Below are 27,485 nucleotides of genomic sequence, written 5' to 3'. Positions count from 1 at the left end.
CCCAGGAATTATTATTAACTGGAGCTCTAGGTTAACTCCTTCTCCGAAAGAGGTGGTGGGGGACAGCCCCCCGTAAAGTCAGAGGTGTAGGTGAGCACAAAGTAGTAAAGTAGGCAGGCTCTGGTTATGGGGGTAGATGCTCGAGGAGTTCCAGGGGGACTCCTGAGGCTCGATCCCGCCTTTGCGTATGTCGAGCCTCCTTCCTCATGACCTTTGTCACGGGCGGAGTACCTCACTCTGGCCCCCAACACTTCAGTCCTGCCGGATCCTCCCAAGGTGTTCACAGGCACGCCGTGCACTACTTCATGGAACGAACTTTCGAATGTTCCCTCTCGGGGGCAGTTACACCTTACACTCGGCTAGAAGTCCTGTCGGACTTATTGCCTCCTCCTTCCCTTTCTTCCTCCTCAGTTGAGGCATGTCTGGAATGAGTGGTTCTGGAGGAGGGCCGGCTGGTGGACCTGCCCTGTGCTCAGAACCGAGAGGACCCGTCTAGAGAGAGTGCGCCCTCCCCAGCCCGGCCCTGGATGCTGCTCGGTCGGTCACCCTCTGCACCTCTAGTTCATTTGTTTGCTGGTTCAGTTGAATGCCTACTGTGCGCACATGCTGTAGAGACCGTAGGAAGCAGACAGACCTGGCTGATATGCTCCAATAGCTTATGGTCTAGACCAGCTGGAGAAGCTGACTTTAATCAAATAATCACATGTATGAATGTGACATGACAGCTGGGAGAAGTGTTACAATACGGTGCTTGAAGCACAGCTGAGCGCTGGAGTCGAGGGGCAGGAGGAGGAGGAGGCCGTGCAGAGCACCAGCGAGGCAGCACCATCGAGGCTCTGGCAGGGACACGGGGGTCCCAGGGAGGCCGTGTGGCTGGACTGGAGGGGATGTGGCAACGAGGCTGGGGAAGTAGGGAGCCCAGACTGCACCAGGCCTCGCCACATCCGAGAAAGCCCAAAGTGTATTAAGTAAGCAAAACCTGCTAGATGACTGGTTATGGTGTTCAGAAGGAGGTACCCAGGCTGCCCTACAGAGGGAGGACTGGGAGGAGGAGGGACCCAGGGCCAGGAGGAGGAGGGACCTGGGGCCAGGAGAAGGAGGAGGGGCCCCAGGGCCAGGAGCAGGAAGAGCAGGAGGCACCCTGGGGTGGGAGGAGGTGGCTGCGTAGCTGGGAACCAAGCTTGTGGCCGAGGGAATGAGGGACGTGGACATCCCAAGATTAATAGGAACCAAAGTCTCCAGAACCTGCCCCTTGACTGAGTCTGAGGTTATGGGGGACGGTACCCTGTGTACCACAATGTGCAGGGCTGGCAGGTGTGGGTGAAAGGACAGGACTGGCCGAAGCTGAGGTTTGGGCGGACTGACCTTGAGATTCACCTGCGATGCTGAGGTCAGCGTGCTGCACAGGCTGGAGGGAGCTGGAAAAGGCTAAGTCTCACAGCAGACGTGGGGACTGGAGTGTCAACTTGTGTATGCGTGTGTCTGCGTGCGCATGCATGTGCACGTGGGTGCACGCATGCATGTGTGTGCATGTGTGTATACGCGTGTATGTGCGTGCGTGCATGTGTGTGCACACGCACGCATGCGCGTTGTGTGTGCGTGCATGCCTGTGTGCGTGTGTATGTGCACATGCGTGTGTGTGTATACATGAGTGAGCAGCTGCTCTGTGACGCCGGTGGGTCCTCCCGAGATGAGTGATGGGGAGGTCGGGTCAGGGTGGGCTGAGGACACGGGGGAGCGTCTGAAACCGTGGAGGTGGGAGCGGGCAGCTGCACAGGCGGTCCTGCGAGGGGGGCGCCTGGGAGCTGGGCTCGGGCACAGGTCCTTCGTGGGATCCCGGTACTGGCACGTCCCAGCCTGCTTCCTTCCCCGGGAAACCCGCTGCCAAGCCCTTGAGGCGTTAGTATGTTCAACTGCATAAAAAGATCTTTTACGTTGAAAGAAAAAGGAAAGGAGAAGTGGTTTTTTGTTTGTTTTGCTCCTATTTTCCTGCGTGGGTTTCTCTCTGCCGTGAATCCAGGCCACTGTAATTTTTGTTGACTTTTTTTGCGTTACTCTGGGCCTCCACGGGTTTTTAAATTCATGACTTTTTTTTCCCAATCTTCTCTCTCTGTCGGCTCTTTTATTACCGCTTGTATTTTTCATGTGCTGTGCTGTCCTCGTCCTTACGATGCGTTGCTTACACTATTATTACCGCTGTTCTCTATGCATATTATTACTTGAGTTTTGCAGGGCCTTCCCTGTGAACAGCAGAATGTAATTTATGAAAGATGACAATCATCCCCATAGCACCTCTGTGCTGTGTGTTAAGCTCACCTGACGGCAGTTTCGGGGTTCTTGCCCAGACCGCCAGCTCCCGCAGCTGCACGTGGCCTCTCGTGTCTAGAAGGAGCCTCCCGGGCTCCCCCAGGATGGAGCAGAGAGGGACCTGGCGTCCGCCCACCCGTTTATGGCATTTACCATTTGAACTAACTCTGGGAGAAGTATCTCTGGATTAATTCAAGTGTGTAAAAGACAGGGACTTCCCCCGTGGTCCAGTGGTTGAGACACAATTCTCCTTCAAGTTATTAAGCAAAATTATAATCGTCTGAGTAAGCAATGCCAACTAGTCATTTTTCAGGTCCTTTCGTGAAAAGCTAGCAACATATAATTGGCATGTGTTGTGGTCAAGAGGGAGATTCTTGGGTCAGGCCGCCCGGCTTGGAATGAGAAGGACCTGCCCTTTGCTGCCACGTGTGACCTTGGGCAGATTATAACTTCCCTGCACCCCAGTTTACTTCTCTATAAAACAGACCTAATCCTACCCATCTTACATGATTATTGTAAGGATTAAAAGAATTCATTCACACAGAGCTCTTAGAACAATGCCTGGCACAGGGTCAGCACTTAGCAGAGTCTAGCTGTGATTAGATGGTGTGCCCTCCGGCACCGGGCACTCAGAAGGCCGGGACCGTCTGCTGCCTCCACTGTCAGTTCGTTCAGCAGACACTCGGTGCTCATCACACGCACCTCACAAAGTAGGCGATTGTAGAGTTTTTCACAATGTCTACATATTAATCCACAGTAGTCAGATTGTATATGGTATGAATGCTGATTTCTCTTCTCCCATATTAGTAATAAGCAATACTTGCTCCCCCTTGGGACTTCCCTGGTGGCCCAGTGGTTAAGACTTCACCCCCCACAGCGTAGAGGGCTCAGGTTCGATTCCTGGTCAGGGAGATAAGATCCCACATGCCTCATGGCCCAAAACCCAAAAACATAAAGCAGAAGTGATATTGTAATAAATTCAATTAAAAAAAATGGTTCACTTCAAAAATAAAAAACAACCTCCTCTCCCCTGGAGGGTGGGACTCTTGAATACAAGGGCGTGTCTTCTTTAAGCTTGGTACAGATAAAAGCGTTCTTTTTCAGCCCTTTTCAACAGAGGAATCAGATGATTGAACTTTTAAGAAAACATTCCTTCCAAGTCTGTTTGGACGGACTTGTTTGCTGCAGAGACCTGGTATTATTCTGGGCCGCTGTCTGCTCTCTTAATTGAAGGGCCTTGACACCGACACTGAAGAGGGATTGCCTTTGGGGCCACCGGCGGACAGCTTTCTTTACTGTCTTGTATTGTTAATGACCAGAGAATGTTTTCCGATGAGATCAGAAGCAATCCACTAAAGAAAAAATGGAGAGAATGCGAGCGCTTAGGAGAGCAGAGAGGAGGGATGTGAGAAATCCTAAAAAAAGACCAGAGCTGGTATGGAAGAAGGGGCGGGGCTGGCTTCCATCCCAGCCTAGCTACTCAGAATCTTTTTTCCGAGTGGGAAAGGATGACACGAAATCCTGTCTTAACCAACAGCGAAGATGCCTTTGAAATGATGTGAGGGAAGCCAGAGACGTGGCGTGGCGTTGGACCAGGTCCTGCCCTGCAGCTCTCGAGGAAAGATGCGTCCAGCACTGCGGTTCACCCTCAGGCCACTGGCGTGTCTGCCGGAGGCGCGGAGCATGGACCATCCTTGCCGCCCGGACGGGGCCTTGTGGGGCCCAGGGCAGACCCCTGCTGCCGGCTTCCCCCGCCTCCTTCAGCCTCGCTCAGCAGTGCAAGCGTCGTCTGAACACAAATTAAGCGGCAGTCTTGGGCTTTAAAGAAAAAGGAAAACTTTTTCATTTGAGAAATGAAAAATGTAATGTCTCCTGTGTCAGTTCAGTCTGTGTCCCCTGAAACGATTTCATCTCTATGCTAATTTTATGCTGCAAATAGGAACTCTCCTGCTTACCAAGAGGAGAGAAAGGGCTGGAAATCAAAGACTCTCTGAGTGGCTGGGAGCCCAGTAGACCAATCCCCGCCAGTCCGTCAATTCAGTGCCGCTGAGAAGGTGTCCTCTGTGCTGGCCTGGCCCTCGAGCCCGCCAGCCTTGTGCTGAGGGATCCAAGGGCTTCCTCTCCCACCCGGAGCTGACCCCCGGGCCTGGGGCATTGACTCGTGCCTTCACCAGTCTGCACGTTCCTCCAGGCTCTCGCTCCAATGACTCTCCTGGTTTGTCCACATCCCAAAGCTGACTTCCCTGCATTTCCTCCACTTCTGTTTTCAATGAATAATTAAGACATAAAAAGCACCATCTCAAAAGCACAAGTGCAGAGTCACTTCGGTCGTGTCTGACTCTTTGAGACCCCACAGACTGCAGCCCACCAGGCTCCTGAGTCCATGGGATTCTCCAGGCAAGAATACTGGAGCAGGGTTTCCATTTCCTTCTCCAGCGGGATCTTCCCGACCCAGAGATTGAACCCACGTCTCTTACGTCTCCTGCGCTGGCAGGCAGGTTCTTTACCACTAGCGCCACTAAAGCACAAAGTAACCCACGAGTCCAAGCAGAGGGCTCTTTGAAATGGATGTTGTGTTATGTTTCGTTCTAGACGCATCTGCTTCTCTCACTGGAATATGAGATGCCAAGGGTGGGAACCTCAGTCTGTACCGTTAGCACTAACGTGGGACCTTCCTCCGAGCAGCCACTTACTGCATACACACTTGAATTTTATAACTGATCTGGAGGTTCCTATCGGTCTGTCCCCTGGTAGTTCAAGGGCAAGTGGACAGGGAAGAGGTTGGCAGGGTCTGGTCCTCACGGCGCTTTAGCTGGTCTCGCAGAGGTGCTGCTGTATCGGCTTGATTGTGCCTGTGTCCCTGCAGCTTCCTGCGTCCTTCCACACATGATGCTGCTGGCTTTTAGTTTTCTGTATGTTGTTTTAAAGAGACGGTTCATGATGAAAAGGGAGTATGCCTGTTCACAGACAGGACTGAGGCTGTTGCGAGAGTTATAAAAGGTTGATTTCAGCTGCATTCAGAGAGCCTCCAGCGATGGGGGCTGTTTGTGATGGAGCAAGTGGCCTCAGAGCTTAGAGTGAGAGCAGAGGAACCATGCTATTGTTTGGAACGAACGGGGAAAAGTCCACGAAGACTTTTCACCAGGTACATCACAGGCTTAAACTGTCCTAGGGACTTTCCAATCTATTGAATCACAAACTAAGGGTCTTTTCATGGTGCCCGGTGAAACCCAGGTCTTCCCACTGCTAGATGAGAGAGCTTGTAACTTGGGTTACTTGTCTGGGGTCTGCTATCCTTTGCCATCCCCTGGACCATACTGACTGTTGAGGCAAACCGCAACACACTTTTTCTAATCGTTCTTTTATTTATAATTCTTATTTTCACATCTGTTAGCAGTTACCTCTCAGCAGTATCCCTGGCATCCTGAAGCCAGAGGAGCTGAGAGAGGGGATGCTAGTGGAGGGCAAAGGAGAAAGTGCAAGACTTGACACTGCAGCAGAGTTCCAGGGTAGACACCGACCGGTTACTGCACTCGGACTGTGAAGTCTTCCCATTTGTTTTTGAAATGGGAGTTGATGCCTTTTGTATAATGTTATCAAAGTGTTACCTTCCCCCACTACCCCCGCTACTCAAACACAGAGCATTGAAATAAGCGTTACACGTAAAAGCCAAACCCCAGGTTTTCACTGGGGCTTCTTCGTCCTCCCCTGTGCCCTGCTGCCCCCCATATTCCCCAGAATTTGGACTGTGTCATGTGGGTATGGATTGTACTTTCAGTTTCTTGGCCTCATGGGAAAAGGCCTGGGACTAGATCTAGTCAGCTGGATTTTCTTCCGCAGAGCATGTTGATGACACAGTACCTATTTAAATGTCTTTGCCTTATACCTTATTTGGTTCCTTTGTTAATAACAGATTTATTATCATGTATATTTACTATTGAAGAATGGGAATGTGAGCCTCATAGTTACTGATCTATTTTGTACGCTGTAAAAAGCTTGTAATATAGGTTTGAGGTGGGCTGGCAAAAAAAAAAAAAAACCACGGGGCTGGACACATCTTTCCTCGAGAGCTGCAGGGCAGGACCTGGTCCAACGCCACGCCACGTTGGTCTCCGGCTTCCCTCACGTCATTTCAAAGACATCTTGACTGTTGGTTAAGACAGGATTTCTTGTCATCCTTTCCCAATAGAAAAAAGCAGGCTCCGGGTGGTCAGAGACCGTGGCCCTGCAGATGCTTGCCCAAGGCTCCCCTGGCCATGATGCTGACCGGTGGCCCATCTTGGACACCATCGCAGGGTGGTGGGAGAGATGTAGTGGGTGAATACGGGGCGGTGGTCCCTTCAGCCCTCTCTAGGGGCGGGATGGGGGCTGGCGGCACCCCGCGATGCGTGAGGCCCCCGGGACCCAGTGAGGAGAAGGCCCAGAGGGCGCTGACTGGGCAGACTTTAGTGGACAGGACATAACACAGCTTGTCTTCAAAGCAGAAAGGATTTCCTGGAGACTTAGTCCTCACACACTCCTGAGAGATGTGAGATGGGGAAGTCAAGGAGATACAGGGGAGTGGGACACACTCCTGAGAGATGTGAGATGGGGAAGTCAAGGAGATACAGGGGAGTGGGCATGTATGCATGAGGTGACTTCTATCTACTCGATGGTAAGACTGCAAGTTCCATTTCCATTGTATCCATTTTCCCCTCGCGTTAGGGTGTCTGAGCCGGAAACAGCGCAGGGCAGGCATCTCAGTGACCTGGGAGAGAGAGAAGTACATTCCACACACTTTCTGGAGCATAAGGGGCTGAAATGCATTTCGCCATTTGGAAAGCTGGTGGAGATTGTGTCTCTTCCTTTTAACGATCTCCTTTGAGGTTGACGTGTCTCGGATGGCTGTCTAATGCTTTCACGAAACAGACCCTGGCAGAACTCAAATGTGTAAATGACAGGCTCGTTGCAGACCCACTGCTAGGTGACGTCTTGGCCTCCGCCTTCTTTCCGTGGCGTTCCACTCTTCTCAGCGGAGGGAGCTGGTGATGCGGCAGTCAGGGGGACCTGGAGAGGAGACGGCTGGAGCTGGGGCAGCGCTGGCGCCGAAGAGGCCCAGAGTAGAGAGGCATGTCAGGGCCTGTGGGAGGAGGGGGCGTTCATTGCCACAGAAGGCCTGGGGAGCTGTCCTGGAAAAGGCTCTGGAGTTCACTGACTCCCTGAGCTGAACTGAGCTCTCAGTACTGGGTGCTTCCTGTGACACCCAGATCACCCTGTGACCACAGGGTGCGGTGCCCTGTGACGGCAACGGTGTGCTACACAAACGACCCAGCCATTCCCTGGCCAACTTGGGATATGTGTTTCTTACTGAAAAGCAACATAACTGGGGGGGAAAAACTGGTGGCTCTTTGTTGTTGTTGTTGTTGTTTTTAATAATTATCATCCATTGCTGTCCAAGTTTCAGATGTACAAGCACGGGGTTTGATTTACACATACTGTGAAATGATGACCAGTAGGTTCAGTTAACATCCATCTCCTCGTATGGATTCAATAAAAAGAAAATAAAGGAGAAACGGGGGAAAATGTTCTTTTTGTGATGAGAACTCCTGGGATCTAATCTCTTGACGACTTTCTTATGTATCATAAAGCCGTGTTAGCTATACTGCTGCTGCTGCTGCTGCTAAGTCGCTTCAGTCGTGTCCGACTCTGTGCGACCCCATAGACGGCAGCCCACCAGGCTCCGCCATCCCTGGGATTCTCCAGGCAAGAACGCTGGAGTGGGTTGCCATTTCCTTAGCTATAGTCACGTTATCCATTACATCCCAGGTACTTATGTATCCTATAACCGGAAGTTTGTTCCTTTTGACCACCTTCCTCCAATGCCCTCTCCCGCATCCCTCACCTGTAATAACTGCAATTCTGATCTCTTTTTCCATGAGTTTGTTTGTTTGGGGGTGGGGGGAGTTGTTTTTAATTCCATATGTGAATTAGATCATAGAGCATTTGTCTTTCACTGTGTCACTTACTTCACTTAATGTAATGCCTCCAAAGTTCATCCATGTTGTTGCAAATGGTAGCATTTTCTCATTTTTTTATGGCTGAATAATGTATCATTATGGGCTTCCCAAGTAGTTTAGTATTAAAAAATCCGCCCACCATTGCAGGAGACATGGGTGCAATCCTGGGTCAGGAGGATCGCCTAGAATAGGAAATGGCAACCCAGTCCAGTATTCTTGCCTGGAAAATTCCATGGATGGTGGAGTCTAGTGGGCTACAGTCCCTGAGGTTGCAGAGTTAGACATGACTGACTGAGCACAGTGTATCATTTTATGTATACACACACACACACGCACACATGAAAACTACTTATTCACCCACTCATTCATCCTGGACATCTAGGTTGTTCCCACGTCTTGCCTGTTATAAATAACACTTGAGTGACCATGGGGGTGCAGATATCTTTTTGAGTTAGTGTTGTCATTGCCTTTGGATATATTCCCAGAAACGGAATTGCTGGATCATATGGTAGTTCTAATTTTAATTTTTTTGAGGGTCCTCCATACTGTTCTCCACAGTGGCCATACTGATTTATATTCCCATCCACATGCCTGAGGGCCCCTGTTCCCCACACGCATGCCGGCACTTGCTCTCCATGGCCTTTCTGGTGGTGGCCGTTCTCGTAGGTGGGAGGTGACAGCTCACGGTGATGTGAATTTGCATTCACCTAACGACCAGTGATGTTGAGCGTCTTTCACGTGCCTCTTGACTTTTCATACGTCTTCTTTAGAGAAATATCTGTTCCAATTCTTTGCCCACTTTTCAATTGGGTTATTTGGGCTTTTTGCTATTGAATTGCATGGCTTCTTTGTATTTTTTGGATATTGACCCATTATCAGAGATATACGGTTTGCAAGTATCTGTGCTTGTTATACAGAGCAAGGCACATCAGTGTGTTCAGTTGGCACTGGCTGATCGTGGCCACTGCAGGGATGTGTGTTGAGTTAGTAGAGGCGGTGTCTGGATGTGCTTTGTGAGACCCTTCATCACAGGAGAGCAACCAGGCTGACCCCCAAGAACAGTGTGGAGTTCTATCCTGTATGGTACCAGGCTCTGCAGTACCCTTGCCAGCTAAAGAGAGAGAGGAAATTTTAATCAATGTTTAGCGTGCAGTTCAGATTTGCCATGTACCAGGCATATGCAATGCTAGATACTAGAGATACAAATATACACCAGGAAAGAAAATTATTAAGATGTGATTAAGATCGTGTCCAACAAGACCAAATTCAGGGGAGAGAAAAAGAGGTATCATTTGACATTACAGAGAGCCCCTTAAAAGGAAACTACAAATACCAATTGTGGAGCCAGCAGCTGAATCCATAGATTTATGGAAAATCTCGGCACCAAATGAGCTTGTAGAACTGTCTCTCTTGAAGGGAAAGCAGAGGGGGAGATGCTGGCCTTCTGGTCTACCTTTCTTTCTGGCCGCAACCAGACTTGACTGGGTTGGTGGAGGCTCATGCTTTCTCATCTTCAAATACTTTGGCTGCTGGTGACCGACGCTTAAAGTCAGAGAAGCACTTCTGACCTCAATGGGCGATTACACTGGCGCTGTGCAAGCTTCTGGGAGTGCTAAGCTTTCTCACAGCCCCCTCCCAACATTTGCTTTACCATTCATGGCAACGTGCCTTTAATGCCCATCATTCTTCCTGCTCAGCTCCACTCTTTCAGAAGTCTCTGTACACTCAGAATAAGCAGTAAGCCTGAAAAGATGAGAGGTTTTTAAATTTGGCCTCCTCCCCACCCTAGCGAATGAGGTGGAGTTTATTAGCAGCTTCACTTATGTTGAATTTTACTTATGAATGCTGATGACTTATATATGAATTTAGTTTTGTTTTATATGCATTGTGTATGCAGCCACATAGGCAAATATTTATTTTCACTCTTGTACTGTTGGACAGCGGCTGCTAACGTCCATAATACTGTACAGACTCAAGCTCGGGTCTACCTTTGAGAAAGCTAGGGAGACGCCCGGCACACTGTTAGGGTTCTCCATGATGTTGCAATAGCTGATCAATGAGGCATTTCAGCCCGATGATCAAAGAAACCAGTGGGAAAAGAATTGCTAAAGCTTATTTAAATGAATGGTTGACTTTTTTAGTTGGTTTTTGCTGCTTGATTCAGGCAAAATGTTTAATCTGTTTTATTTTTTTTTTTAATGTAGCAATAGCTGAAGCAAAAATCTACAGCTTTGAAGACAAATCCAAGTTGGAATTCTAGCTTTACCTCTCAGTTGCTGTGTACTTTGAGCAAGTTAATAACTTCTCTGAGCCTCAGTGTTTTTACTTGTAAAAATGGGGATGGTGATACTTACTGCATAGTGTTTTCAGGAGAACTGTGTCTTAATAATAAATATAAGGTACTTAGTACAGTCACTGAAAAAAAAACAAATGTTAATTCCCTTCCTCCTAAGAGAGTGATCTTGGATGGATGGATGGATGGATGGTAGTCAGCTCAGAGCGCCTAGCAGATCGTGTTGTTCTGGCTCTCATGGTATTTCAACTGCAACTCGAATCCTGCCTTGTGGGTCACTCCTGCTTGTCATGGCTCCTGGTCCACACAGGAAAGGACGGGCTGCCAGGGTGGCACCCAGCTGGGCAGAGCACCCAGCAACCCCAAGCCCACGCCCTCCTGTCTGCCTGCGAGTTTCCTGTGAAGGAGGCGGGGAAGGAGTGGGCAGAAGTGAGTCTGGCTTGAGGAATGTATTGGTCGCATCCCACCCCCCACGTGGATTCTTTATTTTTATTCATATTCCAGCATTATTTTATGGTGTAGTTTCTTTCGTAAGCCTCTCTAAATCCTCCGTGGAGCTAGGCGAGATGTAAAACCACAAAGCAGGAGAGATCTGTGTCCGAGTTAACTGTGGTGTGCAGAGGATGCGGGCCCCCACCTTCGGGACGTGATGCCCTGAGCACGTGTGTGCCAAGGGCCTGTGGGGTTCGGCAGCGGTGGGTGGTGCAGTCACCCGTCAGGTCCCGTTCAGGCGTCTCCCCTTGAAGGACACAGACCAGGGCCAACAGCTGCCATTGTGCTGGAAGGTCACCCCTTGCTCTTCGGGGCAGAGACCAGACGCAGGAAGTCGTCAGGGCTGTGTCTCCTCACCCGCCTCTGGAGCACAGAGGCCCTGTCGTAGTTCTTCATCCCTGCCATGCCTGACTCTCAGCTGACGCATCATAAGCACATGGGACACGAGTGGCCAAGTGAGCGTGTTGCACATGGGGAGAGTATTCAGAATAAATGAAGTGCAGAATTTCAGAGTGCCTATGAGGAACGGCATTTCAGACAAGTTGTTACTACTCGTAAGCACCTGCTTTAATAGATGGATACGCTTGGTTTCTGATCAGCGTGCCGGGCACTGAAGCCCAGTTTGTTGTCGTTGTTTAGTTGCTAAGTCGTGTCTGACTCTTGGCAACACCATGGACTACGGCACTCCCAGCTTCCCCGTCCTTCACTCGCTCGTGGAGTTTGCTTAAATTCAGCTTCATTGAGTTGCTGATGCTATCTAACCATCTCATCCTCTGCCACCCCCTCTTCTCTTGCCTTCAATCTTTCTCAGCATCAGGGTCTTTTCCAATGAGTCAGCACTTCACATGAGGTGGCCGAAATATTGGAGTTTCAGCATCAGCCCTTCCAGTGAATATTCAGGGTTAATTCCTTTAGAATTGACTGATTTGATCGCCTTGCAGTCCAAGGGACTCTCAAGAGTCTTCTCCAGCACCACAATTAGAAAGCATCAATTCTTCAGTGCTCAGCCTTCTCTATGGTCCAACTCTCATATCCAAACATGACTATTGGAAAAGCCATAACTTATATACGGACCTTTGTCAACAAAGTGATGTCTCTGCTTTTTAATAAAGCCCAATTACATTTTTTTTAAAGCACACTTTTCAAGTGTTGCCATGCATCTTCTTCTCTGGGAAAGCCGACTGTCTGATATATGACGTTCAGGATTTACGTTACACAGCAGGCCCTGTCCTGACAGTGCAAAGTTCCACCAGGACCCTCCATGACTGTTACTAGTTCTTAACGAAGCCCCAGAGTCAGGTGACGTCACTGGATTTGTATGTTCCTGGAACATCTTTATTTTTCCTGGCCTTGTTGTGCCCACCCAGGACCGTATTCTCCGTGCCTGACTGTGTAAGAAATCTGAACGTTCTCCCACTGGAATACACACCTCATGTCAGTGAGTGCCTCATGGTGAATCCTCAGGTAATTACTTTCTGCCTCAGCTGGGGACTTATGGAGCAGAAGCTAAAATTATTCCCGTCTCTAGACAATCCCTGAGGTGGCGGTGAGAGTTAAATATAATTCGTTTGCCTCATGTCTATTACGGTTACTTTTAACTAGCTTGGGGCCCGCTGCCGGCCAGCAGCTGAGGAGGAGGAGGAGGAGGAGGAGGAAGTGTCTGCGTCCACGAGCTCCTGGGAAAGGCAGTCGAGGCTCCGGGCCGGCACTTCCAGGCCGGCACTTCCGGGACCGGTGGCGAGCTGCCCCCACAGTCCCGGCCCTCCCGCCCCCAGAGCCGCAGGCACTGGGCGGGCGAACGGTCCGGAGTGGGCTCGCCAGGGGCAGAGGGGGACGTCCGCTCGGCCGCGGGTGCCCTCCGTGCTGATTTGGGTCCAGAACCCCGCAGCTGCAGGAAGAAGCCACGTCCAGGGTCGCCGTCTGCCGTCCCGGTAGGGGGGTTAGCCCTCCTTGCACGTGTCCTTGCTGTCTTCTCCGCCTCGCAGCCCGGGAGAGGGTTTGCTCTGGAAACGAGCGTTCTTTAAAGAGCCGCACGCAGGTCTTCAGAGGTCGGTTTGGTCGGTTTGGCCACTGTGGGACGGTCCCCGGGTGATCGCTGTCTGGAGCAGAGTTGACCTCGGGAGAGGTCCCCCCGCTGCCCGCCGGCTCCTCCCCAGAGACAGCGAGGGATCCTCTCGGCAGAAACTGCTCCGGGGTCAGCTGGGGGCCTCAGGGACCATCGAACTGTGTCCAGAACAAAAGTTAAGAATTGCTGTAGGTGACCAGGGACTCCGGCAGGCGAGGGGACAAAATTCTGACCATGAGGAGAGCACCGTCTTGCGTTTTCACAGAAATGTCACGCGTCTACTCTGGACACACGTGCACTGTTCTAACAGCTCAAGGGGCAGGCGCAGCTGGAAGAAGTCAGGGAGGCGTTGGTGAGCTGATAGCAGCTGATAGCAGGGGTCCTGGCGGCTACAAGGTGGCTGCGGAGCGGCAAAGCCCGCATGGGGAGCGGGGCCTGGAGAGGAAGTAAGCAGACAGCACTGAGGTCCATGGGGCTGGACACAGGATCCCCAAAGTCGGGCCAGCTTTCTTTATCAAATCCAGGCGCACAGTCAGCAGGGCAGACATGCCCACCATGCCCTGATGCTCACCCTGGGACCACCCCCCCACCCCCCGGCACAGCTGCCCCACTGCCCACCCTGGGCACGGCCCTTCAGACCCCCAGACTCAGCTTCCAGAGGCCAAGCGTCTGACTGTCCAGCTAGCGCTCCATCCTCTGCACCACAAGTTGCTTCCCTTAGGCCCCGACTCTTTGGAAAACTCCCCTTTTCCGTTTCAACCAGATTTTCACCATGGCAGTCATTTGTGGATTGAATGAGCAAGCTGCGATATAAAAGTAAACTGTAGAGGTTACATAACTTCAGGGGCAGGTTAATGATTCTAAGTGTCAAAGTGGAGATTTAGTTTAGGCTGTTAAAATTCAGGAAGGCATCATGAAGCCTCCTGCCTCCCCCTCCCCCTTAAAAATAGCATCTGAAGTCTCCTCGTAGCTGAGTCACTGCTTGGTGTGATCGGGGCTAGGCTGTAACCGGACCTGTCAGAATGAGGCCACAGTGATTCATGATGGAGGCTAAGCCTGGTTACCAAGGACAACGTGTTCCTCTCTGTTTCTTCCTGGAGTTTGACGACGCCATATTTTCTCTTTGGAGTAGAAACCCTTTTGCATAATGACAGTAATGGGATGAGATAGACCTTCTCTCGTCACCCACAGAATTGTTCTTTAGTCGCCCAGTTGTGTCTGTTTTGTGACCCCATGGACTGTAGCCCACCAGGCTTCTCTACAGGCAAGAGTACTGGAGTGTGTTGCCATTTCCTTCTCCAATGCATTAAAGTGAAAAGTGAAAGTGAAGTCTCTCAGTCATGTCCGACTCTTTGCGACCTCATGGACTGCAGCCCACCAGGCTTCTCTACCCATGGGATTTCCCAGGCAAGAGTACTGGAGTGGGTTGCCATCTCCTTCTCCAGGGGATCTTCTCGCTCCATGGATCACACCCAGGTCTCCTGCATTGAAAGGTGGATTCTTTACCAACCAGCCACCTGAAAAGCCCCACCCACAGGATTCCTCACTATTTGTTAGGGAAAAGTGTGTAATTAGCATAACTGAAGACTTGTGGAAAACACAGCTGTACAGGACGTGTATTTCATCCACCACTGCAGCCTAATATCAAGCCAGGCCACCAGCCGAGTGCCCAGCACCTTACAGTTCAGTTCACTCACTCACTCGTGTCCGACTCTACGACCCCATGGAGTGCAGCACGCCAGGCCTCCCTGTCCATCACCAACTCCTGGAATTTACTCAAACTCATGTCCATTGAGTTAGTGATACCATCCAACCATCTCATCCTCTGTCGTTCCCTTCTCCTCCTGCCTTAAATCTTTCCCAGCATCAGGGTCTTTTCAAATGAGTCCGTTCTTTACATCAGGTGGTCAAAGTATTAGAGTTCCATGAGCACCTTTCATGAGCCCCAAACTGAGCGTCCCACTGAGGAGAGACAAAAGATCGACTAGATGTGGTCCCTACCCTAGAGAGAGCTTCCCAGGTGGCACTTGTGGTAAAGAATCTGCCTGCCAGTGCAGGAGACATAAAAGATGCGGGTTCGATTCTTGGATTGGGAAGATCCCCTGGAGAAGGGCATGGCAGCCCACTTCAGTATTCTTGCCTGGAGATCGCCTGGACAGAGGAGCCTAGTGGGCTACAGTCCATGGGGTCTCAAAGAGCTGGACACGACTGAGCGACCTAGCCTGTACACACACTCCCCTGGAGGAACCTGGGGAGACAGAGCCAATGAAGGCAGCAGCCTGCACTTCCCACGTGGGTTCTAACCACGTGTGTCTGTTCCCAGCCAGCTTCCTTACGCCCTGTGCTTGGCGGGCAGGTGTCTGAGGGGTCGGCGAGTTTGTGGAGCTGAGGAGAGCTTGTGCTGCCTGCAGCTCCCCGCTTCTGCCATCAGGAGTGGGTCCCCACACGGTTCCCTCCTGCCTTGCCGGGGGCGTGGGTGTGGGCCAGACCACTGAAAGGTGCGAGGGTCTGGGGAAACCGAGTGCAGTTGCTGTGGTTTATTCTCAAAGTGGGACTTGGGCAGGAAGGAACCCTGTACTCCTGCACGCGTGCAGAATCCGGCTGCACTGCCGTCGGCCGGACCTGCGCCAGCTCTTGGGAAGTGAGGGCAGAGATCAGGAGCTCGGGTGCTTTCCAGGAAGCAGAAGGGCTTCACCCCAGCGCAGACGATGCCTGTTGCCAGGAAACTCAGATTTATGGGAGATGAGACTTCCAGAAGAGGATGCCTTGTAGACAGATGTGCACAGAGGCAGGGGTGCCAACATGAGCTCTCTGGACACCTGGGCATGTGGGAGCATGGGATGGATTTTGTCTATGGGCATAGATGGAGATACGTACAGATAATGTACACCTACCTTCCAGAGGAGTAGGATGTACCGCAAGATGTTAACTCTGCTTGTCTCTGGATCATAGGATTGTGGTAGCCTTTAACGTTGTTTTTCCCTTATGTATTTATTCTCATTTGAAATCGTTTATATGAATCAATCTTGTGATTTTTTTAAGTCAACCAAATACTAAGCAAAATGTTGAAGTTAGACTTTCCAAGAGTGGGTGGTCCAGCCAAAGACCTATTGTGTGTTATATTCCAGCACTGAGTTAGAAGCCATTTATCCTGAAGATGTGTCCTTTTTTGGGTCAGTTTAAAGATAACTATTTTCAGGCAGTGCATCCTTTTCCTAAAAAAGAAGAAAAGAAAAAAATAGGGAAGTAGATGTCATAAATTCACAAAACAGAAAGTGTTCCACGTTGATAATTGTGTTTTCTTTGCATCTAAAGCTAATACTGGTAACAGCCCAGATTCTCCATTTGTGGTGTTCTCATCAAGTTAACCTCCTTTTAAGGTTGTGTTTGATAGAAATGTTAAGAGGAAAGCTTACTGGTCAGAAATGTTCCCTTGATAGAAGACTGATGGTGGAAAAGACTGAGGGCAGGAGAAGAAGGGGGTGATAGAGGATGAGATGGTTGGATGGCATCACCGACTCGATGGGCATGAGTTTGAGCAAGCTCTGGGAGCTGGTGGTGGACAGGGAGGCCTGGCGTGCTGCAGTCCATGGGGTCGCAAAGAGTTGGACACGACTTGGTGACTGATCAACAACAACCGTTGTCCAAATGTTAGTTCTCATTGTCCTCCAGAGCCCACGGAGGACACTGATGGTTGGCCCCTGGGGGGCATGGAAACACACTGAGACAGCCGACTGGCCACTGGGAGACGCTGCTGCCCTGCACGCACCCCACCAGCGCAGGCAGGCCTTCACAGGTACACTTTATGGCCTGCAGCACTTGGGAACGTGTGGGCCACCCAAGCGTGTTTTCTTCACAGGAGCTCTGGGAATGCCTGACTTCTTTTTACCTAGGCTCAGATTCTGACTGGGAGTTAGAAGGCACAATCCATATGTTTTTCTCAAATTGGAATGATTTTAACTTAAATGAGATCAGTATCCCTAAGTTCTTCTGGGAGAAGTGTTACGTTTCCCATTTCCAACATTATAAAATACTTCCATATTTGTGGCGTTTTGTACTCTGAGGAATTCTTCAAAAGAGAGCATGTGCTTCAGTTTCTTCATTATTCAAAAGAAAAAGCTGAGCTCAACGCCGTCGAAGGGAAATGCCCAGAGTCCCCAGAAGAAGCTGGTGGCGGGGCTGGGGCCAAAGCCCCACTCTCTTTTTACTCCTTTGAATATGTGGTACTTATTACCTAAGATTTCCAGCTATTATGAGGAACTACAGCAGTGTTTTCTAACAATGTAGGTGGTCAATCAATATTTGATGAAGACATTGTTTAATAAACTTGCATATTTATTGATCCATTGAGTCGATAAAAAGTGTAGCACATCTGGATATACACACATAGGTAGGTAGGTAGGGGGATGGACAGATGGATGGATGGACAAATGGATGACGGGTACTAGGTAGCACGTAGCACCAGCGTGCCTGCTCTCTGTCTGCACAAGGATTTAGTTATTGCGTGTCCTTGATCCACCCGCTCTCTTCAAAGGAAGAGGCTCTGCCACGACAAGACCCAGCACCGCCTAAAATAAAATTTTTTAAAAAAGGAAGAGGCTCTGGGGAGGAGTGACAGAGAATTTTAGGAGACAGAGAAAGTATACTCCTTTTTACTGCAAACGTGCTAGGTGGAAAGCCATACACAGTTGCACGCAGGTATTTTGGTATCAGCGTAGTATTGTCTTCAGTACCCGTTTAGTCAGAAAATATGTCAGCTGACACTCCGCAGGCACCAAATGGTGCCAAAGAGACATGTTAAATGAGGATACATCTTGGAGCGTGTGTAGGAGGAACGGTACCCAGTGATCACACCGTGCGTCTTTGTTTTGGGTTTGTGTTTTCAAGTTGCTGCTATTGTATTTTGAAATAGTAACGTAGAAAACCGTGAAAGAAGAGCTCACCTTCGACAAATTAGAGTGAAGAGGCGCAGGTAAATAAAGGAACATGGACTAGTTCATGAACACCCTCAGAAGGGACCTCGTTTTCATCGTGTCTTCTGTTGGTTTCACATACCAAACAGAAAGGTAAATTTCTCACTTGCTTTACGCGGTCACAGAATATGTCTTCTTAATCACCTTTTGCCCGTATTGAACCACATCTTGGTCATAACTGTGGCACATGCTACATTGAAACTATGGTGAAATCATTCTTTTTGTTTCTCCTTAGGGAAATTTCACTGCTTTATCGAATGAAGGAGGCGTTTAAAGTACAAATTAAAGATAACTACTATTAATACGTTTGGTTAGGCTCATATAGACAAATAATAACAGTCAAAACAGCCTGACTCAAGTTTGCTACAAAAAAACGTTCAATGCACTGCCTCTAAGTATGCAAGAAAAAGTTCCTGCTGGAGACTCTTTACTTATTTTGGCTTCTCTGGCTCTGCCTTGTGGGCCTGTAGGCTTCGCTGCCTGGTGGCAGGTGGGATCTTAGTTTTCCAACCAGGGATCAAACCCACATCCCCTTCATTGGAAAGCTGATTCTTAACCACTGGACGACCTGGAAGTCCCCCTAATGGTATTTAAAGATGTCTGTCAGCTTTGGTTATCAAGGCTACTCACTTGAACAGAGGATTAGATGAACCGGGGCTCTCTGCCATTTCTATTATTGATGATCTGTTTTATTTACTGCTTCTTTTTCTCTCCTCCATTCTCATAGTGGGCCCTTTTAGGCATTCAGTTGGATTTTGCATTTGTTAGATGTAAACAGCAGCATACGTATCCGACTGGACTCTTATTCCGAAGCATGCGTTTATGTAATCTTCCATTTTTAAATCATGAGGCTAACAGCATGTTTCACTGTGCATGCCTCTGGTGCCCTAGTTTGGGACCTGCTTAAATTCTCAATAGCATCCTAAGAAAAGTATCACAGAGAGCAACATTTAGCCACAAAGACATTTATGTCACACTGAGGTAGTGTAAGTTGCGTGCTTTGTAATCAAACAGTGCTGCTGCTGCTGCTGCTAAGTCGCTTCAGTCGTGCCCGACTCTTTTCGACCCCACAGACGGCAGCCCACCAGCCTCCCCCGTCCCTGGGATTCTCCAGGCAAGAACACTGGACTGGGTTGCCATTTCCTTCTCCAATGCATGAAGGTAAAAAGTGAAAGTGAAGTAGCTCAGTCCTGTGCGACTCTGAACGACCCCATGGACTGCAGCCTACTGGGCTCCTCCATCCACGGGATTTTCCAGGCAAGAGTACTGGAGTGGGGTGCCATCGCCTTCTCCGAATCATATAGTAAATGATTGCAAATAGTGTTTGATATAGAAAGGGTTCAAAGTGGTTTGAAAATTTTTGTATGGAGCCATTTTTTGAATGTGAAAGGCTCATTCTGTTTACTCGTGTATTAAATGCTCCCAGACTTAATAACCGGAAGCTTCTGTGTTTGTATTATATATTAGGAAGGGAAAGGCTTGACAGTCAATCTTAAGTGTTGGTGTGCCCCATTTTGCCTTGGGGATCACGACTCCAGGGTTCCCTCCCTCACTCTTGTGTTGTCCCGTGATATTTGCTGCTTCCTGAAGTCAATATAGACAGATCTGAGCCAACTTAAGTGTTGTCTCAATATTTACCTACAGAGAAAATTCCATTTGAGAAAACCGCAGAGCATGGCCCTTCCTGGAACAGCCGGGAGATGGTTATTACTGTCAGAAAGACCTGTTTGTTTTGCCCTGCTTTTCTATAAAAGTGACCAAATGAGTGTTTTAAAAATCCAGCTCAAATTCAGAGGCGTTTTGTATTTTTAAAGTAGCCACATATCTAAGATTGTTCATGGTTTCATAAACTGCTTTTCTTTCAATTAAAAATATTAGAAATGTAGTGTCTTAGTAAAACTTTTACACAATTTTGTGAGTCAAAACAAATCCTTTATCAAGCGACACGTCCTGCTTTTCTTTTCTTTTTTAAATACAGATTTGGTATAAGTGCTGAGAATCAAACAAACGTCGTTAGAAAGGACTAGTCCACAAGAGAATCAAGAAGCAACGTCTGTATTCAGTTTTCCTGCATCCTGTCCTCCCAGCTCCTTTCAACCAGCTTTCTTCCCGCCCTGCTCTACATTGCCCCTGTGCGCCTTAATGCCTGTTCAGAATTTGGTAATGAATCGTCGTCGTAAAATTCCGTTGGCCAGGCTTCTCTGACAGCGGGGCCATCAGGATGCTCTGTTGCAAACACTTTCTCATCACTAGAGCTGCTGCACAAAGACACAGGAGCCGCCTCCAATTCCTCCCACCCGTGGCGGGGGAGGTCCTAGAGGTACCGGTGCGTCTCTGCTGCTGGCAGTGGCCTTGCCCCACTGCTTTGGGACACGCACCTGGCTTCAGTGAGGAGGACGGTGGGGAGTGGGTGCCCACCCCCGATGGAGACCCACCAGGACTCTTGCCAAAGCCAAGTCTTTTTCCTTTCACCCAAGTGCTCATGTAACAGAGTGTGTGTGTGCGTTTCTCGTTTTGCCTTGCACGTGTTTGAAATGGTTGTTTTCACATCTTATTTTACCCACTTGATTGTGCAGTTCCCAGGGGGCAGGGTTGTTTGTCACTCCGGGCACAGAGCAGGCGTGCAGGAAATGTGTGTGCAGTGACTGAGCGAAGGAACCTGTCAGACGGGCAGCTAAGCCTGGCAGCAGCGTGAGTCTGGGTTCAGATGACAGCGGTGAAGATGGCAGAAGCAGGCGGATGCGATGTGCAGGGAGGCAACTGAGAGGCAGGTGCACGAGGTTCTGGGAGTTGGGCCGTGCCTCAGCAGAGGGCGAGCTCGTGGGCAGAGCTAGAGATGGGGACTCCACCAGAGCAGGGTCGTGAGGGGTGATGAGGTGAATGAACGTGGAGAAACCATGTCAAAAATCTTGTTCTCAAAGAAACCTTCTCTAAACGTGCGTCCCTCCCAGCCTGCGACATCCCCTCCCCTCACCGAGCCCCACCCAGTTTCCCAAGATCACTCTTCAGATAAATGACTTTCAAGCACAAAAACCCTCTTTGATAGAACCAGTGGATGCCCTTGTTTTAAAGAGCATCTCCCTCTGTTCCTGAAGGTCACGGTCCTCTGTAGACTCAGGAGGAGGGGGAGGGATGGGGAACCTGGAGGCTGGTAAGAGGGGGTTGAGGGTCAGCCCTCAGCCTCGGCGGCACTCCCTTCAGTTCAGTTCAGTTCAGTCGCTCAGTCATGTCCGACTTTTGCGACCCCATGAACCACAGCATGCCAGGCCTCCCTGTCCTTCACCAACTCCCAGAGTTCACCCAAACCCAGGTCCATTGAGTCAGTGATGCCATCCAACCATCGCATCGTCTGTCGTCCCCTTCTCCTCCTGCGCTCATTCTTTCCCAACATCAGGGTCTTTTCAAATGAGTCAGCTCTTCGCATCAGGTAGCCAAAGTATTGGAGTTTCAGCTTCAACATCAGTCCTTCCAATGAACACTCAGGACTGATCTCCTTTAGGATGGACTGGTTGGATCTCCTTGCAGTCCAAGGGACTCTCAAGAGTCTTCTCCAACACCACAGTTCCAAAGCATCAATTCTTTGGCGCTCAGCTTTCTTCACAGTCCAACTCTCACATCCATACCTGACTACTGGAAAAACCATAGCCTTGACTAGATGGACCTTTTTTGGCAAAGTAATGTCTCTGCATTTTAATACGCTGTCTCAGTTGGTCATAAGTTTCCTTCCAAGGAGTAAGCATCTTTTCATTTCATGGCTGCAGTCACCATCTGCAGTGATTTTGGAGCCCAGAAAAATAAAGTCAGCCCCTATTTCCACTGTTTTCCCATCTATTTGCCATGAAGTGATGGGACTGGATGCCATGATCTTCGTTTTCGCATGTTGAGCTTTAAGCCAACTTTTTCACTCTCCTCTTTCACTTTCATCAAGAGGCTCTTTAGTTCCTCTTCACTTTCTGCCATAAAGGTGGTGTCATCTGCGTATCTGAGGTTATTGATATTTCTCCCGGCAATCTTGATTCCAGCTTGTGCTTCCTCCAGCCCAGTGTTTCTCATGATGTACTCTACATATAAGTTAAATAAGCAGGGTGACAATATACAGCCTTGACGTACTCCTTTTCCTATTTGGAACCGGTCTGTTGTTCCATGTCCAGTTCTAACTGTTGCTTCCTGACCTGTATACAGGTTTCTCAAGAGGCAGGTCAGGTGGTCTGGTATTCCCTTTCAGAATTTTCCACAGTTTGTGGTGATCCACACAGTCAAAGACTTTGGCATAGTCAGTAAAGCAGAAATAGATGTTTTTCTGAAACTCTCTTGCTTTTTCGATGATCTGGTGGATGTTGGCAATTTGATGTCTGGTTCCTCTGCCTTTTCTAAAAGCAGCTTGTACATCTGGAAGTTCACAGTTCACATATTGCAGAAGCCTGGCTTGGAGAATTTTGAGCATTACTTTACTAGCGTGTGAGATGAGTGCAATTGTGCGGTGGTTTGAGCATTCTTTGGCATTGCCTTTCTTTGGGATTGGCATGAAAACTGACCTTTTCCAGTCCTGTGGCCACTGCTGAGTTTTCCAAATTTGCTGGCATATTGAGTGCAGCACTTTCACAGCATCATCTTTCAGGATTTGAAATAGCTCAACTGGAATTCCATCACCTCCACTAGCTTTGTTTGTAGTGATGCTTTCTAAGGCCCACTTGACTTCCCATTCCAGGATGTCTGGCTCTAGGTGAGTGATCACACCACTGTGATTATCTTGGTTGTGAAGCTCTTTTTTATACAGTTCTTCTGTGTATTCTTGCCACCTCTTCTTAATATCTTCTGCTTCTGTTAGGTCCCTACCATTTCTGTCCTTTATCGAGCCCATTTTTGCATGAAATGTTCCCTTGGTATCTCTAATTTTCTTGAAGAGTTCTCTAGTCTTTCCCATTCTGTTGTTTTCCTCTATTTCTTTGCATTGATCGCTGAGGAAGGCTTTCTTATCTCTCCTTGCTATTCTTTGGAACTCTTCGTTCAAATGGGTATATCTTTCCTTTTCTCCTTTGCTTTTCACTTCTCTTCTTTTCACAGCTATTTGTAAGGCCTCCTCAGACAGCCATTTTGCTTTTTTGCATTTCTTTTTCTTGGGGATGGTCTTGATTCCTGTCTCCTGTACAGTGTCACAGACCTCCATCCATAGTTCATCAGGCACTCTATCAGATCTAGTCACTTAAATCTATTTCTCACTTCCACTGTATAATCATAAGGGATTTGATTTAGGTCATACCTAAATGGCCTTAGAGAAGGTGATGGCACCCCACTCCAGTACTCTTGCCTGGAAAATCCCACGGACGGAGGAGCCTGGTAGGCTGCAGTCCATGGGGTCACTAAGAGTCAGACACGACTGAGCGACTTCACTTTCCCTTTTCACTTTCGTGCATTGGAGAAGGAAATGGCAACCCACTTCAGTATTCTTGCCTGGAGAATCCCAGGGACGGGGGAGCCTGGTGAGCTGCTGTCTACCGGGTCGCACAGAGTTGGACACAACTGAAGTGACTTAGCTAAATGGCCTAGTGGTTTTCTCTACTTTCTTCAATTTAAGTCTGAATTTGGCAATAAGGAGTTCATGGTCCGAGCCACAGTCAGTCAGCTCCCAGTCTTGTTTTTGCTGACTGTATAGAGCTTCTCCATCTTTGGCTGCAAAGAATATAATCAGTCTGATTTCGGTGTTGACCATCTGGTGATGTCCATGTGTAGAGTCTTCTCTTGTGTTGTTGGAAGAGGGTGTTTGCTATGACCAGTGCGTTCTCTTGACAAAACTCTATTAGCCTTTGCCCTGCTTCATTCTGTACTCCATGGCCAAATTTGTCTGTTACTACAGGTGTTTCTTGACTTCTTACTTTTGCATTCCAGTCCCCTATAATGAAAAGGACATCTTTTTTGGGTCTTAGTTCTAGAAGGTCTTGTAGGTCTTCATAGAGCTGTTCAGCTTCTTCAGTGTTACTGGTCGGGGCATAGACTTGGATTACTGTGATATTGAATGGTTTGCCTTGGAAACGAGCAGAGATCATTCTGTCGTTTTTGAGATTGCATCCAAGTACTGCATTTCGGACTCTTTTGTTGACCATGATGGCCATTCCATTTCTTCTGAGGGATTCCTGCCCTCAGTAGTAGATATAACGGTCATCTGAGTTAGATTCACCCATTCCAGTCCATTTCAGTTCGCTGATTCCTAGAATGTCGACATTCACTCTTGCCATCTCGTGTTTGACCACTTCCAATTTGCCTTGACTCATGGACCTGACATTCCGGGTTCCTATGCAATATTGCTCTTTACAGCATCGGACCTTGCTTCTGTCACCAGTCACATCCACAGCTGGGTGTTGTTTTTGCTTTGGCTCCATCCTTTCATTCTTTGTGGAGTTATTTCTCCACTGATCTCCAGTAGGATATTGGGCACCTGCCGACCTGGGGAGTTCATCTTTCAGTATCCTATCTTTTTGCCTTTTCATACTGTTCATGGGGTTCTCAAGGCAGGCATACTGAAGGGGGTTGCCATTCCCTTCTCCAGTGGGCCACATTCTTTCAGACCTCTGCACCATGACCCGTCCGTCTTGGGTGGCCCCATATGGCATGGCTTAATTTCATTGAGTTAGGCAAGGCTGTGGTCCATGTGATCAGATTGGCTAGTTGTCTGTGATTATGGTTTCAGTCTGTCTGCCCTCTGATCCTGTCTCTCAGTGCCTACCGGCTTACTTGGGTTTCACTTACCTTGGACGTGGGATCTCTCTTCACGGCTGCTCCAGCAAAGCGCAGCCGCTGCTTCTTACCTCTGATGCGGGGTAGCTCCTCTCGGCCACCGCCCCTGACCTCAGGCGCAGGGTAGCTCCTCTCAGTTGCGCTCGTGTGCCGTTGCAGCTGCCGCGCGCCCTTGCTTAGGGTGAAATCGGCACCCTGAGCCCCGCGTGGGTGTCCTCTGGGTCACGTCGCCCCAGCCACCCTTTGTGACGCAAGCATCGCCTGGACACCGTCTGCACTATCTCGGGCCCCTGGAGCCTCAGCCACGTCTGTCCCCACATCCCTGAGAAACACAGAAGATGTGAGCAGGGGTGTGGGGGGCCAGGGGTGGGTGTGCTTGCTGGGGTCTAGGAGCCATACAGCGGGTGTCGAGAAGGGTCCGTCTTCAGTCCCAGTGCCCTGCTCTTGCACACCTTGCACGGAGCTCCCAAGGGCGTCTCCAAAGCTGCCAGATGGCATGATGCCCGGTGCTCCCGAGTGTTCATCCACTGCATCTGCTCCCAGCGACTCGGGCTGCGGTCTCGCCTTAACCCAGAAGCGCGCCCTTCTGATTGGAGGAGCGTCTGACACCCACGGCTCTGGGGGTGGAAGAGAGAGCTGGGCGCCGGGCCATCCTGCCAGAGGCCTGTCCTCAGGAAACCGTCACGTGGGGTCGTCTGCTGGTGAAGAGATGCCCGGCAGCCGCTGACCTTCCACTGAAGCCAGAAAATGGGTGACCGGCGGGCCTTGTACCTCCTGCTCCCTCCTTCAGGCTGTGCTTTTCAAGGGACCACACCCTTGATCTGGAGAGACCGTGCCTGCAAGACGTTAAACCTAAGACCTCGAAATGAGTGATCCCGGGCCTCAGAAAGGTCATTGGAACTAAATGTGCCCTCGGGTCAGGAGACTTCTCTCCCCTTTTTTAAAAACATCCGAGCACAGTGTAAGCCCTGCTTTCCCGGCCTCCCCGTTGAGGGTCTCTGCAGGGTTCACAGAGCCGTGACTTCCTGCTGTCTCCTCCAGCCCCAAACAGCTGTTCCTGGGCCCCGTCCGTCGCCCCTGCTCCTCGTCCGCCATGCTGCAGGCCGTCACTTCCCCGTGTTGGTGCCTGTCCATTCCCCAGGACGCCCTCAGTGGCGTGAACACGTGTGCAAAAGGTCGGACATAATGGAAAGGAGACTAACGCTGAGCCTGGGCCCCGAGGTCGTGGCGGGTTATCAGGGCGAGTCCCCATCAGAGTCAGTCCCTGGCTGCCCCCGTCTTGTCTCCTGGGCGACGCTAGGAAGCTCCGGTCTCCTTGGAGGAAACCCGGCCTCGTGTCCTGGCTCCCCCTCAGGGCCTCTCTTCCCCAAACACCCACCTCTCGGGCCTCACCCCACGAAGTCCCACGAGTCACTTCCTTTGCCCGAGCCCTGCGGGATCCTTTACTTCACCGTGTGGCTGGCCTCCCTTTCTCTTCTTCAGCATCCCTGTCCTCAGGGCTTCACTGTTCATCGTAAAGGATTCATCCACCTGTTTTTGCAGAATAAAGAGTTGTTCTGCCTCTAAAGCTAAATAAAGCTAAATCCGCTGACCCAGTGTGGAAACAGCTGCATCCAGGTATAGGTTGATGGCCCGTGCTTCTTTCTGCCCTACAGTGAAATCTGATTTCAGCAAGCTCTGCTCCGTGGCCACCATTAGAGCGCAGCTCGCTGCTGAGGCCCAGGGATGTCTGCAAGCCCGCCGTGTGGCCAGAGCCCCAGGCTATCCTTGGGTGTTGCGCCGATAGAGCAATGTTGGATGCAGCCCACTGCCCTTCCGGCAAGGAGACGCTTCACCAGGAAAACAGGACTGCAGCCCTGACGGCAAGAGAGGCCCAGACCACTGTGAAGAGTGATATGGAGGCTTCACTCATGGCTCAGCTGGTAAAGAATCCACCTGCAGTGCAGGAGACCCGCATTTGATCCCTGGGTCAGGCAAAGCCCCTGGAGAAGGAAATGGCAACCCACTCCAGTATTCTTGGCTGGAGAATCCCGTGGATAGCAAAATCTGGTGGTCTACATACAGTCCATGGGCTCGCAGAGTCAGACAGGACTTAGCGACTAAACCACTACCGGAAAATGGAATAGAGAATTGCCACATGATCCCAGCAGTCCCACTCCTGGGTGTGTATATGCGAGCAAAACTGCTGTAATTCAAAAACATACGAGCACTCCAACGTTCATAGCAACACTCTCCACAACAACCAAGACGTGGAAACAAGGTAAGCATCCATCAGCAGACGAATGGATGAAGAGGGTGCGGCACAGACATGGACTGTTAGCCGTAAAGAGAATGAAATAACACTGTCTGCAGCAGCACAGCTGCACCTAGAGACGATCATAAAGCGAAGGAAGCGGGATGCAGGAGGACGAGCACAACATGCGACCATTTGTGTGTGGGATCCAACATAAGGCAGAGGTGAGTTCATCTACAGAACAGAATCGGGCTCACAGAGAGAGGACAGACTTCTGGTTACCAAAGGCAGGGTTGTGTGGGGGTTGAGGCTGAGCAGATGCAGACTGTTACACGTAGGGTGGATCAACAAGGCCCTCCTGTGCAGCACAGGGAGCTGCGTTCACTGTCCTGTG

General features: G+C 49.8%; 1 protein-coding gene across 28 annotated transcripts in view; it reads left to right on the top strand.

Annotated features, from left to right (window-relative positions):
* FARS2 (phenylalanyl-tRNA synthetase 2, mitochondrial) overlaps window positions 1-27,485 on the top strand; it is a 310,200-nt gene that overhangs the window by 225,174 nt on the left and 57,541 nt on the right. The window contains exon 8 of one of the 28 annotated variants that reach the window (XM_086370379.1): window positions 26,514-26,538. The exons of the other annotated variants lie outside the window; for them this stretch is intronic. Within the exon in view, the coding sequence (XP_086226505.1) occupies window positions 26,514-26,523 (10 nt within the window). The 3' untranslated portion in view covers window positions 26,524-26,538. Of the gene's footprint in view, window positions 1-26,513; window positions 26,539-27,485 lie in introns of those variants that run through there. 28 annotated transcript variants of the gene reach the window in all.

This window comes from Bos grunniens, chromosome 23 (genome assembly GCF_055505025.1).
Source record: "Bos grunniens cultivar Pamir isolate PY7600 chromosome 23, Bosgru_T2T1.0, whole genome shotgun sequence".
In the NCBI taxonomy this organism is placed as follows: Eukaryota; Metazoa; Chordata; class Mammalia; order Artiodactyla; family Bovidae; genus Bos; species Bos grunniens.
Note: the sequence above shows the minus strand (reverse complement) of the source record. Positions and strands in the feature narration are given on the sequence as shown.